General features: G+C 43.8%; 2 protein-coding genes across 3 annotated transcripts in view; one reads left to right on the top strand and one right to left on the bottom strand.

The window, feature by feature from the left end:
- Positions 1–18,981, top strand: part of LOC308331277 (CASP8 and FADD-like apoptosis regulator) — a 265,394-nt gene that overhangs the window by 206,271 nt on the left and 40,142 nt on the right. The window lies entirely within an intron of this gene.
- Positions 987–18,981, bottom strand: part of LOC308331176 (hyccin 2) — a 51,526-nt gene continuing 33,531 nt past the window's right edge. Inside the window, exons 8-13 of one of the 2 annotated variants that reach the window (XM_080786420.1) lie at positions 17,992–18,087; positions 16,054–16,170; positions 11,600–11,687; positions 10,267–10,423; positions 9,166–9,327; positions 987–6,303 (exon numbers count right to left, since the gene is read on the bottom strand). In XM_080786420.1, the coding sequence (XP_080642546.1) occupies positions 5,393–6,303; positions 9,166–9,327; positions 10,267–10,423; positions 11,600–11,687; positions 16,054–16,170; positions 17,992–18,087 (1,531 nt within the window). In that variant the 3' untranslated portion in view covers positions 987–5,392. The remainder of the gene's footprint in view (positions 6,304–9,165; positions 9,328–10,266; positions 10,424–11,599; positions 11,688–16,053; positions 16,171–17,991; positions 18,088–18,981) is intronic. The other variant, XM_080786421.1, reaches the window with a different exon arrangement.

Here is an 18,981-nt window from a genome sequence, read left to right as displayed (position 1 = left end):
AGCTGCGTTCGCTTCCCGCGTTTGCGCGTCTTACTTGTTGTGGGGAAAGCATTCGCAGAAAATAGTTACTGGATAGGTTATTTTCTGTGACAGCTTACAAGAAAATTCCTAATGGAATCCCAAAGGATTTTTGACTAGGCGATGATGTTTCAGAGATGTGTTGGTCTCAAGGAGGTTAAAATAGAATAAAATAAACTTGTAATGTTCAATGTGTCCACTTGAGGGAAACAGAGAAGGCAGAATGAAAAACTGAACCTCATCACATTCTGAATCACATACAAACAAATCAATATTATCTAGTTCTTGGTTGACATTCAACAGTAAACGTCTGGGTTTCCGAGGCTAGTACTCTAGTTACTAGAGGGTGGTGATACTGATTAGCAATAATATCATAGAACACAGTATGATTGACAGATGTTTGTCCTATAGGTTAGGCACACTTACTGGTGCAAGTACTGGTGCTTTTGTTTGACAGTATGTAGCTTAATTGGGCTTCATATCAAATTATTATTTATTCATTTGGCATAATTATATTAAAGTATGTCCCCATCATATGCTTTAAAATATTTTTTCAGCTCATCTCAAATACCCTGCTTACCTACTGCTATAAATACTATTTAGCTATTATTTAAAATAAGTCTACTGTTGATGCTTTATATATACAGTATATCAACAAAAGCTTAGCCAACAAATGGCATTAACTATGTGACAGCCCTGCCCCCTCTGCCTCACTGTAAGCTAGAGGGAAGCCTCTGTGATGGCAGAGTGGAGCAGGCCTTCAACCCAATTGTGCTCACCTGAGGTGGGTGTGGCTTAGCTGACTATATAGGGAGCTCTCCTGGCTGCAGCTCAGTGAGAGCTCACTCTTCTCTCTGTCCTCCCTGCAAGCAGGACTGCCACCTGGCTCAAGGGCCTGTATTTTTTGCCAAACTTTAGGCTATTCAAGAACTTGACACCAAACCACAAGCACATGTCCCTTACGGCACAATATTTATTCAACAATATACAGATCAATTTCTCTCTACATCTCAGAATGGTCACCATTTTTAATAGTCGTCTTGCTTTCACGCTTTGTACATTTATTTACAAGATTTAAAATAAGTCTTTCTTTCCATTTATACAACATCAATGGTACAGTGTTTTCACATCTTTAGCTTCCGATTTGAAGCTTCTAGATTTGATTAATCATCATCAAATTATATTTTGTTTTCCATACACTGACATCTCTGAGCCACAAAGCAGCACATTGACATGCACCGTGAGTCCAGTCCCTGTGGGAGCCGCAGCGTGGCTCTGTGGGAGTCTGATGACTAATGCACAACGATAGATGATCCTCTGGTTTGACACCACACAAGATGGTGTGCCAGAAAGTCTCTTCTCTACAGCACCGCAACAGTGGGTGCACTATGAACGGACCGAAAACATGGCGCTGTTGACATCTCACACTTAAAAATAAGTTCAAATGCTTGCAGAACTCTGGTGTCTGAACCCTCCTGCCCCAGAGGTTCAATGACAAAATGGGGAAAAAAACAAAAAAATAAACATGTTGCATAGAATCAATTCGGACCTCAAAAACATAAATTTTAATGCTGCCAGATTTGTTTTAAAAGAAAGAAAAGCATTGAGTTGTGACCGCTTAGATTTACTACTTTTGAAGAGACTAAAACCCTGCATTGAGTGTATACACATCTATCGCTATATTTTATCGCTTAATAACTGGAGACTGGAATAAAGTGCATCATACTGTATGAAAACAAACCCAACACATACCACATGCAGGGCAGGAAACCAACATTTTATTCAGCCATCAGTCACAGACACAGTAGCTAGTGGAAAATGAAATTCACCAGCCACGAGGGGGCGTCTGGGTGGGCCGAGGGGAAAGGTTCCTGCCTACTACTGTAGAGACGAACACGTCTTCACGGGTGGGAAGCCGGAAGGAGGGGGATCTCTGTCACTGCACTAGTACAGACTCCTACAGGCTGGTCGTGCCACCTGTTAAGCACGAAGCGGAACTGGGAGGGATAAGCGTGTTCCTCTGCCCACAGGGTTGGCACAACTTGGCAGTGAAAGGGACTAACTAGTAAATAAATTGTGTGTTGGGGGGGGGGGGGGACCCCTAACACCCCACCAGACAGATGGTCACTTGCCACAGTTAAGTTTGTTTGTTGGACAGACAAACTTCCCAGCAACAGTTCAAATTTACCAGCAATTATTGGCTGGCTTGGTGGCTAGCGTTAATTTCCCACCCTGGTCACATGCATTTTAACACAAGACAGATATTCTTCCATCCATTACACCACGTTGAGAATACAGTGTCACATGGTGCCGTTCACCTTGGGTCAGGGACACAGATACGACACCAGCTCGAACAGCAAAAGGAGCCACTCAACTCACAGCATAATACAGCAGATGAGGACATTATGACCAAACACAGGGGTGACAGACATGTGCGTGCGTGTATATGGACACTACAGCATTGCGTACTGGGAGCCTTGTCATATACAGGTACTGTTCAACTCCCTTGTTTGGGCAGTCAGCCAAGCAGTGGGGGACCGTGCAGCCTAATTTATACTTTGAAAATAACCGGTTTTCAGTGATCAAGACCATCAAAGTACAAATTAGACCTACTGATGAGGTCTAATAACCAGTTCATTGTGATCCGTAAATGATATGGCGCACGCACGCACACACACGCACACACACACACACACACACACACACAGCAGTAGCTTATAGGTCATGACGTCTCGAATGATCACCGTGGACCAAAGTGACTTTTCTATACATACAACGAATCCATTCATCCATCTTTTATAGAAGCATACTAAGCTAGAAATGTAAATGCCAATACATAAACCTGACATCTAGACACATCAACTGTCTCTGAAAGCAAAGCTTCATTGTGATTGTGAAAGCACTTTTTAACAACCATACTATATGCATTTTGCCTTGAATTATACACAGCAGAAAGAAAACAAAAGTACAGTGGGGCTGCATGTAAGGGCACATTTAGCTGTGAAACCAAACCTCACTTCTTGTCCTAACATTTGACATAAGACTAGTAAACTGAAAGATAAAAAATTAAATTAGGCAAACAATATTTTAATTAAGACACAAACAGGATTTCATGAAGAGAGACTGTGTATTGGCACATTTGGCTAGGAGCCTGTGACAGGAACAAGACTGGGTTTGGCTTGCTGGCTGGTTTCAGGAAGTGGCTGAAACAGCAGTGCTTCACAGCGCACAATGCATGCAGACAAGCAACACTACGTTCAATTCACGCAGGCTGGAGAGTGCACTACAGAATGCTTGCTAGTGCTGTGCACAGATATAGGCATTTTAACAACAGACAACATCCATGCATATCTGGGAGGAAAATTGCACTTACACAAAAATCATGACTATGAAGAAAATCTGGATATTTTAAGGGAATGTTAAAATTATAATTAAATTTAGGTGTTTTTAATAACATTTACAGGAAGGACAAGGACATTATTATTATTTTCTTCAAACCTGAATGAAGACAGATAAAACTTTTATCTTGCGTCAAAAATGTTGTGCATAATGTGGTTGAACTAAAGCACGAGGACTTGATAAGACACATTGACAACTCCTCACGCATACAGATTATACAGTGTCCTTACAGTAGTGTCTGAAACTGTTTTGGTCCTTCCCAACCTGTACAATTCTCCAGTGTTTGCTGCTTCAGAGGCAATGGGAAGTTAATCCACGCCTCAGACCAGAATGTGATTGGGAGACAGGTGTGAATACACAATGAGGTAGAACAAAATATTTTCATGAGCATCCAATCAAGGTAGACAACATGATGTCAATAGTGACCGAAACGAGTAGTGACCATTAGCAACCAGAGAGGGTGACATTTCACTCACAATCAAAAATAATAATAATCATGGTCTTGGGTAGAATCACCCATCACCATCATATCTGTAAGAAATACTGGGAGGGGAGGGGGAGGGAGGGCATCCCCTCCCCTTACTGGGCAGGGCCTTTCTTACCCCTCCCCTACTGGGCGGGGTTTCGTGCAAAAATCATACACGGCCACATGAAAATCCAAGTGCTTTCAGATGTAAGGACCAAACAATAATATTTAAAAAAAAACATCACCGTCTAACTTTGATTCATTCTTTGAAGTCATTGTCTTGCACTTACAGTAGGTCTTATTTGTTAATATATTAATAGTTTTATTTTTCTCCTTCTCCTTTCTACAATTTACCAACATAATTTTCATTGTAGTTTCTTCAAACCTGACGAGAAGTTACCAGAGGACCTCAAAGAAGATTTGATTAATTGCCATGATTAACTGTCATGCTTGGGTCTCTGTAAGCTGCCCAGCAGCAATGCCATCCCAACATTTTGTCCATTTGTTGGGCTTAGAACTGACATGGTCGACCGCTCGGTTCGACACATTCCAGTTTAATTCCATAACAGCATCAATAGTTTGAAAATGACCAGAGATCAAATGTGTAGAATTCATTACAAAATAAAATGAAGCTTACAGTATGAGGTAAAAGCCTAGAGACCGACTTGGGTCCAGGTCAAAATCAAAGCATGACATTAAAATGAAGGAAAAAAGATATAAATAAATAAATGACCTACTGTCTTTGGATTGTGATTATGCTTGCTTGCAAACATATTTAAAGCAATCATGTCCATAAAATTATTTGTCAAATGAAACATTTAAAAAACAAACAGAAAAAGAGAACAGGGGAGGGGACATAGTCATCAGGTCAGATTCCATGGGACCAGGAATTAACAAGAGAAAGAACAATGATCCTCACTCTTCTTCACATGATGAGCAATGGCAAGTCTTATTGCTGATTACAATACAAAATGGACTGATTCAGTCAGGAACTCAACTTATCTGAAATGATACAGGTCCTCAGGTACTGTGTTCTGTTTGCTCTCACTAACCCCCACATGCTTATTCTCTGGGTCCTGTGAAGGCTTGTTACAGGAGCAATGCTCAGTTTGGTCAAAAGGGAGAATGTGGGTCTTGTGGACTTGGGAGCTGTCCAAGTCTACCGACTGACATTTTACAATTGTGTGCCTTCTTTGATGCAGATCCTACCCACCCTTCCACCCACATCCAGTGACTGTAGACGATAGCATCTGAGGATGACGACAAAGACCACTCCTCTCTGCACGTACATAAACACGGACACACACACAAAGACACTCAGTCAAAGTAACCAGCGTAGGTAGGTAGGTAGTAGATGTCTATGGTGTGTTTCGTATACCAGACAAATACCAGAGTGGAGGGGTGTGCATGCGTGTGTGTGTGTGTGTGTGTGTGTAGAGGAAGTGTGCAGGTTGTTAAATAGTATGTGTGATTGTGTGTATGAATACCTGCATCACCCTCATCCCCATATTACACCTGCGATATGATCTGCATGTTGAAGCTGGGGGAGCGCGACTGCTTGGTGAGGGGCGCTCCGGGGGAGAGCAAGTCCTGGGCCTCCTCCGGCCTGACCAAGTGCTCCTCCTGCAGGCTGATGGTGGAATGGCGGTGGGAGCCGCCGCCGGCGAGTCCCCTGGCCACCTCGGAGCTCCGGGCGCCACCCACCTCCTCCCCTCCTCCTCCTTTGCCGTTCTTCCCGCCGCCGTTCAGATTGAGGCTCATGCAGTCAAAGGACTTGCTGGACGACGTGCTGCCAGTCCGTACCAGCGCGTGTCCCGTGGGGAAGCTCAGGTGCTTCTTGATGGGGCTGAGTTCGATGGCGTCCAGGTCGACGCTGACCCGCGGGGTCTGCTGCTGCAGCTCCCTCGGGTGGTGCCTCCTTGGCGGGGCTTGGGGTTCCGTTGGCGCCTCGCGCTGCTGCTTCTCCGCCTCGCGCTGCTGCTTCTCCGCCTCGCGCTGCTGCTTCTCCGCCTCGCGCTGCTGCTTCTCCGCCTCGCGCTGCTGCTTCTCCGCCTCCCGCTGCTGCTTCTCCGCCTCGCGCTGCTGCTTCTCCTCCTCCCACTGCTGCGCCTCCGCCTCCCTCTCCTTCTCCTTCTCCTTCTCCTTCTCCTTCTCCTTCTCCCTCTCCTTCTCCTTCTCCCTCTCCTTCTCCTTCTCCTTCTCCCTCTCCTTCTCCCTCTCCCTCTCCTTGTCTCGAGACAGACGGGACGTCACCGCTTTCTTGAGGCTGCTGCCGCTGCCCTTCAGGCTGCCCCCTCTGGTGGCCGTGCCGCCTCCCTTGGTGCCGCTGGGCTGGCTGCTGTTGGACGCCCCCGAGGAGAAGCCCTCGTCCGGGTCGTTCACGTTGAACGAGTCCTCTCCGCCGCTCATGCCGTCGGCTTCTGCCACACGTGCAACCACATGAATGGACACGCACAATCGCACATGCGCACACACACACACACAGAGACACAAAAATAAAGAATAGAGTGATAGACAGAGAGGTTAGGAGTTCAGATTTAGGAAAAGGTCGAGTTTGACACAGATGTCGAGTGATCTTGTTAATGAAAAGTTTAAAGAATAACAATGCTTCACTTCAACCTCATCCGAGGATATCGACTCTTTCAAAAGTTCAAGCTCATGAAAAATGACTAGTCATGGATGGCTGGTTCACTGTCTCAAATAGGCTAAATCTACCATCAACAGAAATACTTACCTCTCTCTCAAGGCCAATTTATATTAATTGAACAACAATAATAACAAAGTATACTTTTCACTATAATCCTTGCAAAGGGCAAAGCTTTAGATCTTCATTCTCAGTCATTTTAATCACAAAAGCAAGAGTCAACCCCTCATTCAACTGGATGATTGATGAATCATGTTCATAATGTGGGATAAATTAGGGGACAAATTTAGATGGCTCCTAGATGGTCAGTGCTCATAATTACATTCAGAGCAGATCATGCTCTCCTAATTAGGTCCTTATAGTGATATGCAGTACAATCCAATAGGGTACATGTTAGCCTTGAGTCTCGTCATCATGTTCCAACTCACTGAAGATTTCCATTTACCACCTCTGTTGCCATATTTGGAGGTTTCACTATAAAAATATATTACAGTAGTCTAGTTTAGTGAAAGTGCTCATTGTTTCAGAGCGGAAATTACATAAAATCAAGATAAACACATTCTCATGATCAACTGGGGGGAAAAAGCCAGACACCAGACAGGCATAAATTGATAACATTGTTTTTATAATCCATCAATGGGTCCACGGTCTGAAAGCTGAAAGAAACTGAAGAAATTGATCAAAATTAAGACGGAAGTGTTACTGAAACAGGCACAGGGAAGGAAAAGTAAAAGCCAAGTTAAAAAGCAGAAAAAGGAAGGATCAACCATCTCTCTCCATCATGCAGTGCTGGGGCAAGCAAGACTGGACCTCAGGTCACCAGCAGTCAGTCAGGGCACCAGAGAGTGTAAAGAATAAAAAACATAAATAAAGAGAGGAAAGGGATAGGGCTTGGAATGACATGCGCATGAGGAGTAAGACGAGAAACACAATGCTGTCCCTGCCGCACTCTGAATGGACTAGTCGTCCCAATCTAAGGAAAGCGTTTTGGCCAGTCCACTCCAGAGTCCACTCCACCTCTCATAAGATCGATAGCACTCCATTAAAAAGGGATAGACAGAGGCCGAACGGGCCAGTCTGCTAGCCATTGTCACAGTCCGTACTAATCCCCATCGCAACAAAAAGAGTAACCAAAGGTTTTGTGTTCTAAGTGTTACAAATCAATTTAACCACATGAACCCTAGCTTCACCATTCTGCAGAAAACATTCAGAGAAAATAGCAGATGTAGAAGCTCACAATGCGTCACACTGTGGCATGTTGTGAGTTCATGAGCTATTTTATTTTGCAGAGATGTTGGTGTAGAGAAACAAAGGAGTGTAACAAATAGTAGACCAGGGTCCTCCAGAGCTCTCTATACAGTCTATAGGGTTTGAGCATGTTCTTATCTTTCTAAATAAGAGATTGAGTTCCTCAAACAATTCTTTGTCAAGATATCAGGCGCCACAGTTCCCAAATAGCTAGGCGTCATAGTCCCGCGATAATGAAACTGAACCTAGAGGAATCTTCTTCAAAACTAATTAATTTCATTCGAGCAGCTTGGGCAGGACGAGGGGATGACAATTGTACAGAAACTGACTGGAATAGGTTGACTTTCAATCATGTCAATATATCTTACTGTAATGCCAGTGATCACACACACTGTGATCTGGACGCTATAATGGAGCACACTATTGGATTTGTTTAATGGAACATAAAAGGAGTGCAGGAGCTGAGCATTCTACTTGTCCAAACTTAGTAGACTGTCTTCCTTTCTTTAATACAACGGGTTAATTTCTCCTTTTCAATGTTCTCAGCTTGTTGTCACATGCACATGCTTTGAGGCACGAGGAAGGGGATCATTCTCACTCACTGAGCTTGATGCTAAACTGAAACGAAAATAGAAAATAACATATAGCATAGCTGAACTCAAAATTGGCAAACAAGCAGATTGTCATAATTTGGAAAAACTAAACAAACACAGATTTCGTCTCCCGGCACGATGGGCATAGCAGGTGGTTACTCATCATGGCCAGGGTGATCTAAGGTTTGTTGACAGTGCGGCCACCAGGGGTAGCAAAGAAACAACAATTGTGCTTTTATGAGTTTTGTGGGACAATTGTTTTGCCCATTAAAACTAATTTAAAGTGTTCACTGCAAACATCATTCTACTACGGTCTCCCTCTGAGTCTAAAGGCATTCACTGACAGACGAGCCCAAAGGATGGGGTCAAGTAGCAGGTCGCACACCGCACATGCTCAGTGAGTGACAAGGGCAACACACTCTGTGGTGGCTTACATGAGACACGGCACGGTCAAAGAGCGAGGAGGACATGACATGATGGTAGGCCCATGCAAAAATGGCCTCGAACCACACTTCCTGCAAACCCAGAATAGACTCTTCCACTCTCCGTACAATTTATAGTGATCTGGTAGTGTGTAGGGGGGAGGGTTGTTGAGAAAGCACTCAGATAAGACTGGATGAGTTAGTATACTCTGGGTCAGTGAAGAGGCAGCCGTAATAATGGGAACAGCGTCAATGTTCAATCAGAAACCCCCGAGTCGGGGAAGAGGGGAAGGAAGCGGAGGGACGGATAGGTAGAAATTTCGCGAGAACCCTCCCTGTCCCTGTGCATGTGGCATATCCTCCCCTGTCCCCTACCCTCGATCGTGACGGGGGGCACGACGATGCTGCTGCCACCGCTGTGCTGACTCTGAGCCTGCCCTCCTCTCTCGGGGTTGGCCGCCGGGTACCGGGGGTGGGCGTGGCTCGGAGGATTGACGACGAGGCTGAGCTCCCCGGTGCTTGAGTAGTCAAAACAATCTGGGAGTCAACGACACAGATGGGGGGACAGGTGTTCCTTTAGTGGCAGCGAAGCCTCGTCACAGTCCACTGGGATGACGCCGTCCTGGCATCGATCCATATCTGACTCATGACATACAACAACAGACTTGTTTGGTTTTTTTGTTATGGAAGCCGATTGGTCTGATATTTTGATATCAATGGATAACGAGAAGAAAATAAAAAAAATGATTGAGGTGAGTTGAGACTTCAGTGATGAATCTGTTGGATGAGATATAGAGCGGAATGAGTGAAGCAACTAGAGGCACCTTTTTTGTCTTGAGCTTCTTGATGGTAGAATTCTTATTCTTACGCATCCATTCGTAGTAATGACAGAAAGCAGAGGACACACACACACACACACATTCATAGTAATGACAGAAAGCAGAGGACGCACAGTCGCACACACGCACACAGAGACAAAACGAGCAAAGAGCAGTGCGCCGGTGACTGGAACAACGTTGGCACAACATATTGGCACAGAGACCACATTGATCATGGTTACATAACTGACATGAAACACTTGTTGGACAGCGCTCATGAGGAGAGTGGATAAAACACGGTTTTCCTTCACAGAGATTGGGAGGAAGTCAGTTAGTTAAAGTGATCATAGTAAAAACATTGCACCCCTGGTTCTAGTCTCTCAAATCCTTTCTGTACTTCTCAGCATTAATCTATGTATTTACGTACAAGGCTGCAGCCTCTCCATCATGCATTGCGTCCAAATTCATGGCTCCCATCATCATCTTGTAGCGTTATAGAGTTCACGACTTCTATATAAAACAATCTGAACGAATCACCCCGTGAGTACGATTGGACGTTATTTATCCTGATCGCCACCAGTGAGAGCACCACAACCATCCACAGGACACTATGCTTTAAGTGGAGTTACTACTGGGGCGTTAGAGAGGTGGGCCTTACCCTCTCTCTTCCAGCGGTGTCGGCGTATGGAGGCGGTGGTGATGGCCGAGATGGAGATGCGTCTGACGGTGGGGGTCACCTCGACCTGGAGCACCTTGCGCCCCCGCTTCTCCTCGGGAGCGCTGGCGGGCAGCGAGCTCTTCATGGCATTCCCTAGCTGAAAGGTGCACACGCACACACACATGCATGCACACAGACAAGGGCAAACACACACACACACACACACACACACACACACACACACACACACGCATGCACACAGACAAGGGCAGACACAGACAAACAGATATGTAAACATACTGTAGATCACAAGACAACTCAATGTCCTCCACACTCCCTTATCTAGCATCAGGGCCGGAGAGTGTGGAGGGCAGCAATTCAGAGGAATACAACATTATAAAATGTAATTATCTTTCCATGAATTCATTTATAAAAGCATGCAGACATGCCTACGCAAAGAATACAGCATTGCAATTCAATCAGTGGTTATTGCTTTAAAGTCAGGCTCCATGTTGGACGGAAGAGAAAAGCACTCGACCCGAGACGGTCTGTAGAATCTGAACATGCGATGGGAGATATGGTCAGATTTCCAATGGGACCAGTATATCTTACAGGACAACCATCTATGCAATGGTGATTTTTGACTGGTTCTTAGGATCATGGGGGATGCAAAGGTAATCACTTGACCTGTGTCCACTGACAGTCTACAGGTATATCAGTGATTCTCAAGAAATTTATTTTTAAAAAACGTCAAGGACCCCCAGTTTCATATTCATTAGGCCATAACATGAAACTCTGCAATTGGAAACAAATGGACCCAGTCCATTTGTAAACTGTACTGTACAAATGGAACCAAATGGAAAACAGTAAGGGATCAGTTGGTCACCATTAATCACTTAGCTGGAGAGTCATCAGCTAAATGATTGATGGGGTCCCAGTGGGGACCCCATCAAGGACCCCCTTCTTAACCCATTTTGGTGTTTTAAGCATTATGTTATGCTTTAGCTGTTGAAAAATAGCAGATCTACAAGCTCATAGGGTGGCACCGAGTGCCGCGCTATGAACTTGTAGGTCTGCTATTTTTGAAAAATCGTGAAAATGGCGCAAATCTTTGAATATATATTCTTTCAGAGTGAACATTTTTAACTCAAATCTTTGCTTCTGGGAGGTCACTGGAACATCTTTTCAGATGTGGGTCGGTGGCCAATTACATATAATTCTGGGGGTCCTTGATGTGAAATATGGAGAACCACTGATACAGAAACATGAGGTTTCGTCAGGCCTAAATAGGTTTAAGTGAGGTCCTTTCTATTAAGGTGGTATAATCGCTTACCAGGAGGGGCTGGGAGTAAAGTTCTAGCTGGGCTCTGTACAAGATGTCCTCCAAAGCATCTCTTCCAGTCTCCCACTCGCCATTGTATCTGCGCGCACGCACACACACACACACACACACACACACACACACACACACACACACACACACACACACACACACACACACACACACACACACACACACACACACACACACACACACACACACACACACACACACACACACACACACACACACACACACACACACACACACACACACACACACACACACACACACACACACACACACCTTGTTTGATGTCTGAAGCACATATCCTGGTCTATTATTACGAGTTATTGAATAAGGCCCTAGGCTAGCAGCGAGACAAGAGGGAAGCAGATGTTGTTCAGGCAGAGCAACCAGCACTTCACTCTCACTTCACTGTATGCCCAAAGGATATCTGTTTTAGAGATGCAACTATACATTAGTAACGATTATGCTATCAATGACTTTCTTGATTAAGAGACTCATTGAGAAGCATGTTCAAAGAAAAACAAATAGTCCATCAAATTGATTAGTTTTATTAACCACTTATTTAATGTTATTTTGGCAACTTTAGATTGAACTTATTATTGATAATTGTAAATTCAATTAACTGTTGAACCCAAATCAGTTTTACTGATCAACACAATGAGGAAATAACAGGGCATTATATAAATGTGTTTGGAGTGAGGACGGATGAGATCAGAAACACAAAAGAAGGAAAACATCAAACAAGACATGAATGTGTCGAAAGCCCAATCCTGAAGTATGACGTATACCGGTAATCGTTATGATGACGCCGCTTGGCAAGGTGTGAGGGCTGTGATCCCAGCCCCACAGTGAGATAAGACTCCTCCAACCTTCACTCACATTTGCATTCTACTCTAACCTCTAGTATTGACATTTGCAATCATTATATTAATGCATAAAACACAATCAGTATTTGAAAATGGCTTGGTGACAATATGCACTGTTGTACTAATGTTTTGTTCTTTATTCAGTTCCTGAAATGGCAACATATGGGGCAGGGGGTGGAGTCAGATGTGATGCAGAGGACCATACCAACATACTTGATTGAGAAGGGGGGGAATTGGGAATAGTTTAGGGATTCCAGTTGGCTCTAATTGCTGTCCACCCCTTTGTGTATTTATTGGTTTGGTCCACCACTATATAAGTCTCCCTCATGTGTCATTTGAACAGGTCTGTTGGTTGAGCTCATTTCCTGTTTGGTTCCACATTCTTTTCATTTAAGTTATGTTATGTTGACCTCAAGGGCCCTACAACTACAGTTGTTGAAGTTTTTGTTAATTATTTGCTACTTTTGACATTAAACCAAACTTTGAGTTTGGTTTGGACCTGTGTCATCTTTAAGCTTTGACTGCTTGGTCCCTCACACAAGGTTTCAACCTGATCTGAACCCCATTGACTTCCAATAGAACATTAAACTTATTAAAATAATAAGATATTATATGCCAGAAAGACAATGTGTGACGTCATACCATTGACAGAAATATCGGTGGAACCTCACAAGATGGAGCCACCTGTCCATTGAACTAGAGTTCTCAACGGACCTGAAAATAAAGGCTTTGTCGGTCCTAACTGGGCCGGCCATTTTAGGCCCGACCCGGCACTAAAACCTCGGGCACAATCTGGTTGGGCAGAATTTGAGAACTCTATCACAGATTAAAAGTGAAAGGCCAGTCAGCACCACCTTCATAATAGATAAATACACAAACGGACTTATTATATATTATCAAAAAATGCAATATATATATATTTCTTTTTTCATGGAGCCTAAAGCCCAAACACCAAAGGGTCAGGACAAAACGGCTTTAAACCACACCAATGCAACTCATTGAGTTGCATGGTGTGGTTTACCTTAAAAATACTTTTTGTCCCAACCTGACCCTTTGGTGCGGTTTGGGCTTAAGACCCGGCCCGAAAAATGTCAGGTCGGGTCTTCTTAAAAATTCATAGTACATGGTAAGGTAACATGCCTATTCAGAAAATGGCAGATGAAGGAAATGGCTGCAACAAAAGAGCAACACATTTCCTTTGATCTTATGCTAGCACACGTAGCGTGGCCACACGCACGTGCACACAGATAAATCCATGGGTTTCTTTAGGCCATCTCAATAGAATAGGCATAATCTCTGATGTGCCGAAAGCAAAAATAAGACTTCATCTCAAGCTTCCCATTTCATCTCCCATTTCATGTCAACCATGATTAAGAATAAGAGAGAACAGGTGTCAAATCCGTTGATGCTGTTGCACATTTATTCTCTCCCTCCCGCCCTCCCTCAAGCTAAACAAAGCTTCATGTAGCATCAGGGCACATATTAACCTCAATCCCAGAGTGCCCTCAGTGGGTGCCAAGGTCCTTGAGCCTGTGTGGAGCTGTGGATTCATGGTTCATATTATCTACCCCTTGGTGTGCTTACTGCTTCCAGGCTCGGGCAGGGCAAATGAATGTGAGATCTGTCGTTGATGGTGTCAGCCAGTGTTATCGAAGGTGACCTAGGATTATGGCTGAGGACATTACTTACTCTCTCTCTCTCCCCCCAACATACACACACTCCCTCTCTACTTCTGCATGCACCACTAACATGCTGCACTACTATCCCCCAGATGGTGTGCTGAAGCACACTGGCGTCGTGGCGTGTATACAACTACATGAGTTATGAATTATCTTTTAATTTACTACATAAGTTATGAATTATCTTTTAATTTACTATATCAGTACTTTGAGCGCAATTATTTCCCAATGCAGACAGTGGCAAATCCTATACCTATACACTTTCTAACCACTTTCAACCTGGCGTCACAATTTTGGGGCCAAAAAAAAAGAAAGAAAAGTAAATGAATTTATTAATTTGCCCCCACACATTTTAAAAAATAGAAGATCCACAAGCTCACAACGTGCTACGATGCGACCAAGTATGAAATAAGATCAAGTATAAATGTACAGTTGTAAATAAAATAAAGGTTTACAGTGTGATAAGAGCGATATAAATACAGGTGTGCACTCATCGGTGTGCCTTGGGTACAACATGCTCCATGTACAAAACCACAGCTCTACTTCACTGGCATAAAGCGGTGGAGAGGAGAGCACTGCCCAGTCCCATCACGGGACCCATCACTGAGGAGGAGCAATCATCCACTCTAATCTGCTTTGCAACGACCGTCTGGGGATGAAATAACCTACTGCTGCCGATCTAATCAGCCCATGCACAAAGAAGCTGCCATCCTCAGGAGTTTGTTAGCAAAAACGGTCTGGGACAATCTCAGTTTTTTTTTGTCTTGTCAATATCGACCAGCGGTTTTCAAACTTTTTGTGGCCTAGGCACACCAATGGGCATGTCAAAATTTCAATTTCAATTTCAAACCATTCAATTTAATTTTCAACTGTTGATGATGACTTTACCAGCGTGATACTTGCACAATGAACAACTATTCACCTATTGCCGCCGCCGTAGAGGTTCCACCATGTTTAACGTACTTCCAAAGTGTTGTACATTGTTTAAGTCAAAGATGCATGGTTTTCATATGGTAAATAATGAACTTTGGCTAAAAGCATGCATTTAATCCACCACCACTATCACTTGTTTACAGCCTGTCAGTCCCTCTCTCCAGGCATCTGAAACACAAAAGCTACAACCAAAACAGACTTCCTCTTCAAAATAAGAGCTACTTATTTAGTACTTATTTCTTAAGTGAACTTACAGGATGTGTCATTTGTAGCACGCTGAGAGATAATGCTTTGAATGGGAACAATCTCTGTCGTGACTGTGTAACGATGTGTGATCGATCATCTGACAGGCTGGGCCCCTCGAGTCACGGCCCGGGGTGAAGTCACACCCCCATCTCCCCCGGTAGGCCCGCCCATGGCCCAGGCTCTGGACAGGGTACAACTTAAAGTATTGCATAGCCGGGTGGGGCATGGATCTCCAACTACCATCGTTACCGACTCTGTGCGCTACAGCTGGGCAACGGTCTAGTGTCACAAAATCCCAAAGCGCATGAGACAAGTCTGTGTGACTTGTCTCAAGACACACTGTTTGAGAACCACTGATCTAGACTATTCTATTCTAGACCAGAGTTAAGATTGTGCTTGGTACCAAATGTCCTTCAGTAGGAAGAAACTCAAAAGGGAGCTTTGGCTATACTCATAAATAAATACTTAATGTGTTGACAAGCTATTCCTGTAAAACCTAGTTCAAACCGAATATTTGTGATTAAAATGGTTTTAGAACATTGCAGAGACAAGTTGCCAATTTGCACAATTTTTTCTACTGTATACTGTATATAAAAAGATTTGATTAGAATAATCTTTTATTTAATAATCGATTAAAATTATTAACTGTTGCACCCCGAAATGCCATAATTGCTTGGTTTAAGACAAGTGAACATCACCAACGAATACGTACATGGCATGGTAGACGGCAGTTAGCATCTGAACCATGAATTCTGGGTCCAACAGCACACGATTACATGGTTCCCTCCACAATTTCTGCTGCTGCCGAGGGAAGCCGCAGACACACAACCTGGAATGAATGAACACACACGCACACACAGTTAGGGAGGTCATACTGAATCAAGCATTAACACACACAACATTTGTTGCTATTGACAGTTATACTAATCCTATAAATTAATTACGCAAGGCGCTCATGACGAGTAGGCACGTCTTAAGGCGTTTGATATTGCTATAAGAAAGCCTCGCTGTATATCATTTTTGGAATCGCTCCGGTTGCTACAGACACTTGCTAAGGCCTTGCCAGTACTGCTTCTGTTTCTCCATAGCCATTAACTTCTGAATTAGCCACGGCCTTTGCACGCTCTTTTCATCCACCAGGTGGCACTCAATGTGTTTAATAAAAGCCACCCAGAAGGAGAAATGTTTGACCATATAAATTACAGATGTGAAATGCTAAAGACTAATTTGTGGCCGGTCACATGGTGGTGTCACACACCAAAAGCAGCAGGCTTACAAGTCCACAATCTGTGATGCGTTGTGGGCTTGCAGTTTTAGATCAGCTATTTTTACAAATCCGATTTAGTAGGATGTCGTTATTGTAAAAGAATGTATTCTCAATAACTAACCCTGTGAACGAAAGAACCACTAATGGAACATTAGTCACTTACCGAATAAGGTAAACAAAAAGGAAGAATATTAATCAAACAAACAGAAATGCATGCATAGCTATATCATACTCCGGGAGGTCGGATGAGATTAACTGATGAAATCCTCAGGGTCTACAGAAACTCAGTGGGGCTTCTTTGAGAGAGAGAGAGAGAGAGAGAGAGAGAGAGAGAGAGAGAGAGAGAGAGGAGAGAGAGAGAGAGCATTGTTGTAGCGTTCTGCATTCTTTATGGTCTCAATGTGTCGCCCGTCTAGACATCGCTACAGTAGCTCCAGGCAATGTGTTTGTTCGGTCCAAATTAGGGAAGTCTTCATATCCTGGGTTGTCTGCACGGCGGGGTGGTGCAGTCTCTCCCACATGAAGAACTCACATTATGAATACCAGAGTGATGCCTTCTCCTGCCTCCTGAGTACTGTAAGTCACACTACGAGAAGCAAACGCGCATGCAGGTATCCTATCCAACAGCACCACATTGGCTTAACTTTAGCCACTCCATTTTTTCCAGTAGGTTGTAAAGCACCTGGACTACATTTGCACGCACCACTACTGATGACCGTAAAGACGGCCATGCATAAAAACCCCTACTCTCAACTCCGCAACGCAGAGCGAGTGGCAACAGAAGCTAATGTTATGAGCTAACTGGAGCTAGAGGAAAGCCGTAACAAAACAGTGAGTGAACCAACAAAAGAACGGCGGAAACTAACAAAAACGGGCGCTACAAGAGCTTGTGCACCTTACTGTGCAACAAGTTCTGTTGCAGTTATGACTGAGTCATTATTGTTTGTCAATAGTAGGCAGCAGACTCTTGTGCCTATTGGTGGTGTGTGTATATACTGTAGTATATTGTTTCTCTGACCTCAGAACCCACCTGGTATTGATAATGTTCGATTTACAGTCAGGTTAAAAGATCATGATCCTCTTACAATGGCCAGGGGAGCCGGACTGGAAAATGACAAGGGGGACCTTAATGTGGGCGTGGTCAGATGGTGACGTCAATAAATCCACTATGAGATTAGCTCAAGACTAGTGTATGGTAATTAACTACAATAAAGACCACATGGTAAATGTGGTTAAACTCAAGGGAAATGGGAAACTGGTACCTTTCAATAAACGGACAATGGCGCTATACAAGCCAATTACTACATTCTGCTGTAAACAGGACATATTTGTGTGTGTGTGTGTGTGTGTGTGTGTGTGCGTGCGTGCGTTTATTGTCCTCACCGTGAACTCATTCTGCATACGGCCTGATAGGAGGAGAGGGGCATGTAAACGACAGCAGAGTTGTAGCACAGCATCAGGAAACACAGCACTTCAAACCTGGCATCAGGGTGACAAACAACAGAGGATTCCAGTAAAAAAAAAGTTACTGAATTAACAAAATAAATGTCACTGCCGATCGGCGACGAATAGTGCTACAGTGTATCTGCACAGAGAGGAGATGGCGCTGAATCTTGTATACTTTGAAATAGGCCTCTTTAGACTCTTTAAGTTTAGACTGACCAGTTCGGTCACAGTCTAATCAGTGCACTATTAGTGGCAGCGTTGCATGCATATACGTACACCGAAGACAATTATCTGGAATTGCAATTTATTAACTTGCAGGACTGTTATTTAGCGTGCTGAGCAAGCTGCTCAACTTGCAGCTGCGCTCACTGTGACCCATGGAAAGCCTTCAAAACGGCTTTGATTTTTACAATATAATCTCTCTGTGTCTAAGAAGAAAGATCTAGATAAAGATCTACACGATTGTGTACATTACGTACAGTATGTGTGGTGTTGAGTATGTTTGCAGTATTTTAAGATAATTATTCAAATAACACACTTCTCATTTGGAACCCAACTTGGAGGTGTACTTTATACTTGATTGGTTTTAGGCATCTTCTTGACCTGTCCGTTTGTGTGTGCGTGCAGGGCCATAATTAGAAAATACTAGCCATGCTGTATATCAGCAAGCTGAGCAAGTGACAACCTCTCTTGGGGAAGATGGGATTTTTTTCCATATAAAAGGCCAAGTCACATAAATGGATTCCTAGATAAGCTACGAGGCACACCCTCGCCACAACCCATCAGCTCAATTTATGGCCCTCAATGCCCATCATAGCAGAGGTCCCAGTACACACACACACACACACACACCCACACACACACACACACACACGAAAAAGAGGCTGAAAAACAGCCAAATGAGACACACATCCAAAACCTATACTA

The sequence above is a fragment of the Protomyctophum bolini genome, assembly GCF_963924005.1.
Source record: "Protomyctophum bolini genome assembly, chromosome: 16".
Taxonomy (NCBI): domain Eukaryota; kingdom Metazoa; phylum Chordata; class Actinopteri; order Myctophiformes; family Myctophidae; genus Protomyctophum; species Protomyctophum bolini.
The sequence above is the reverse complement of the archived record's forward strand: the minus strand, read 5'-3'. Positions and strand labels throughout refer to the sequence as shown.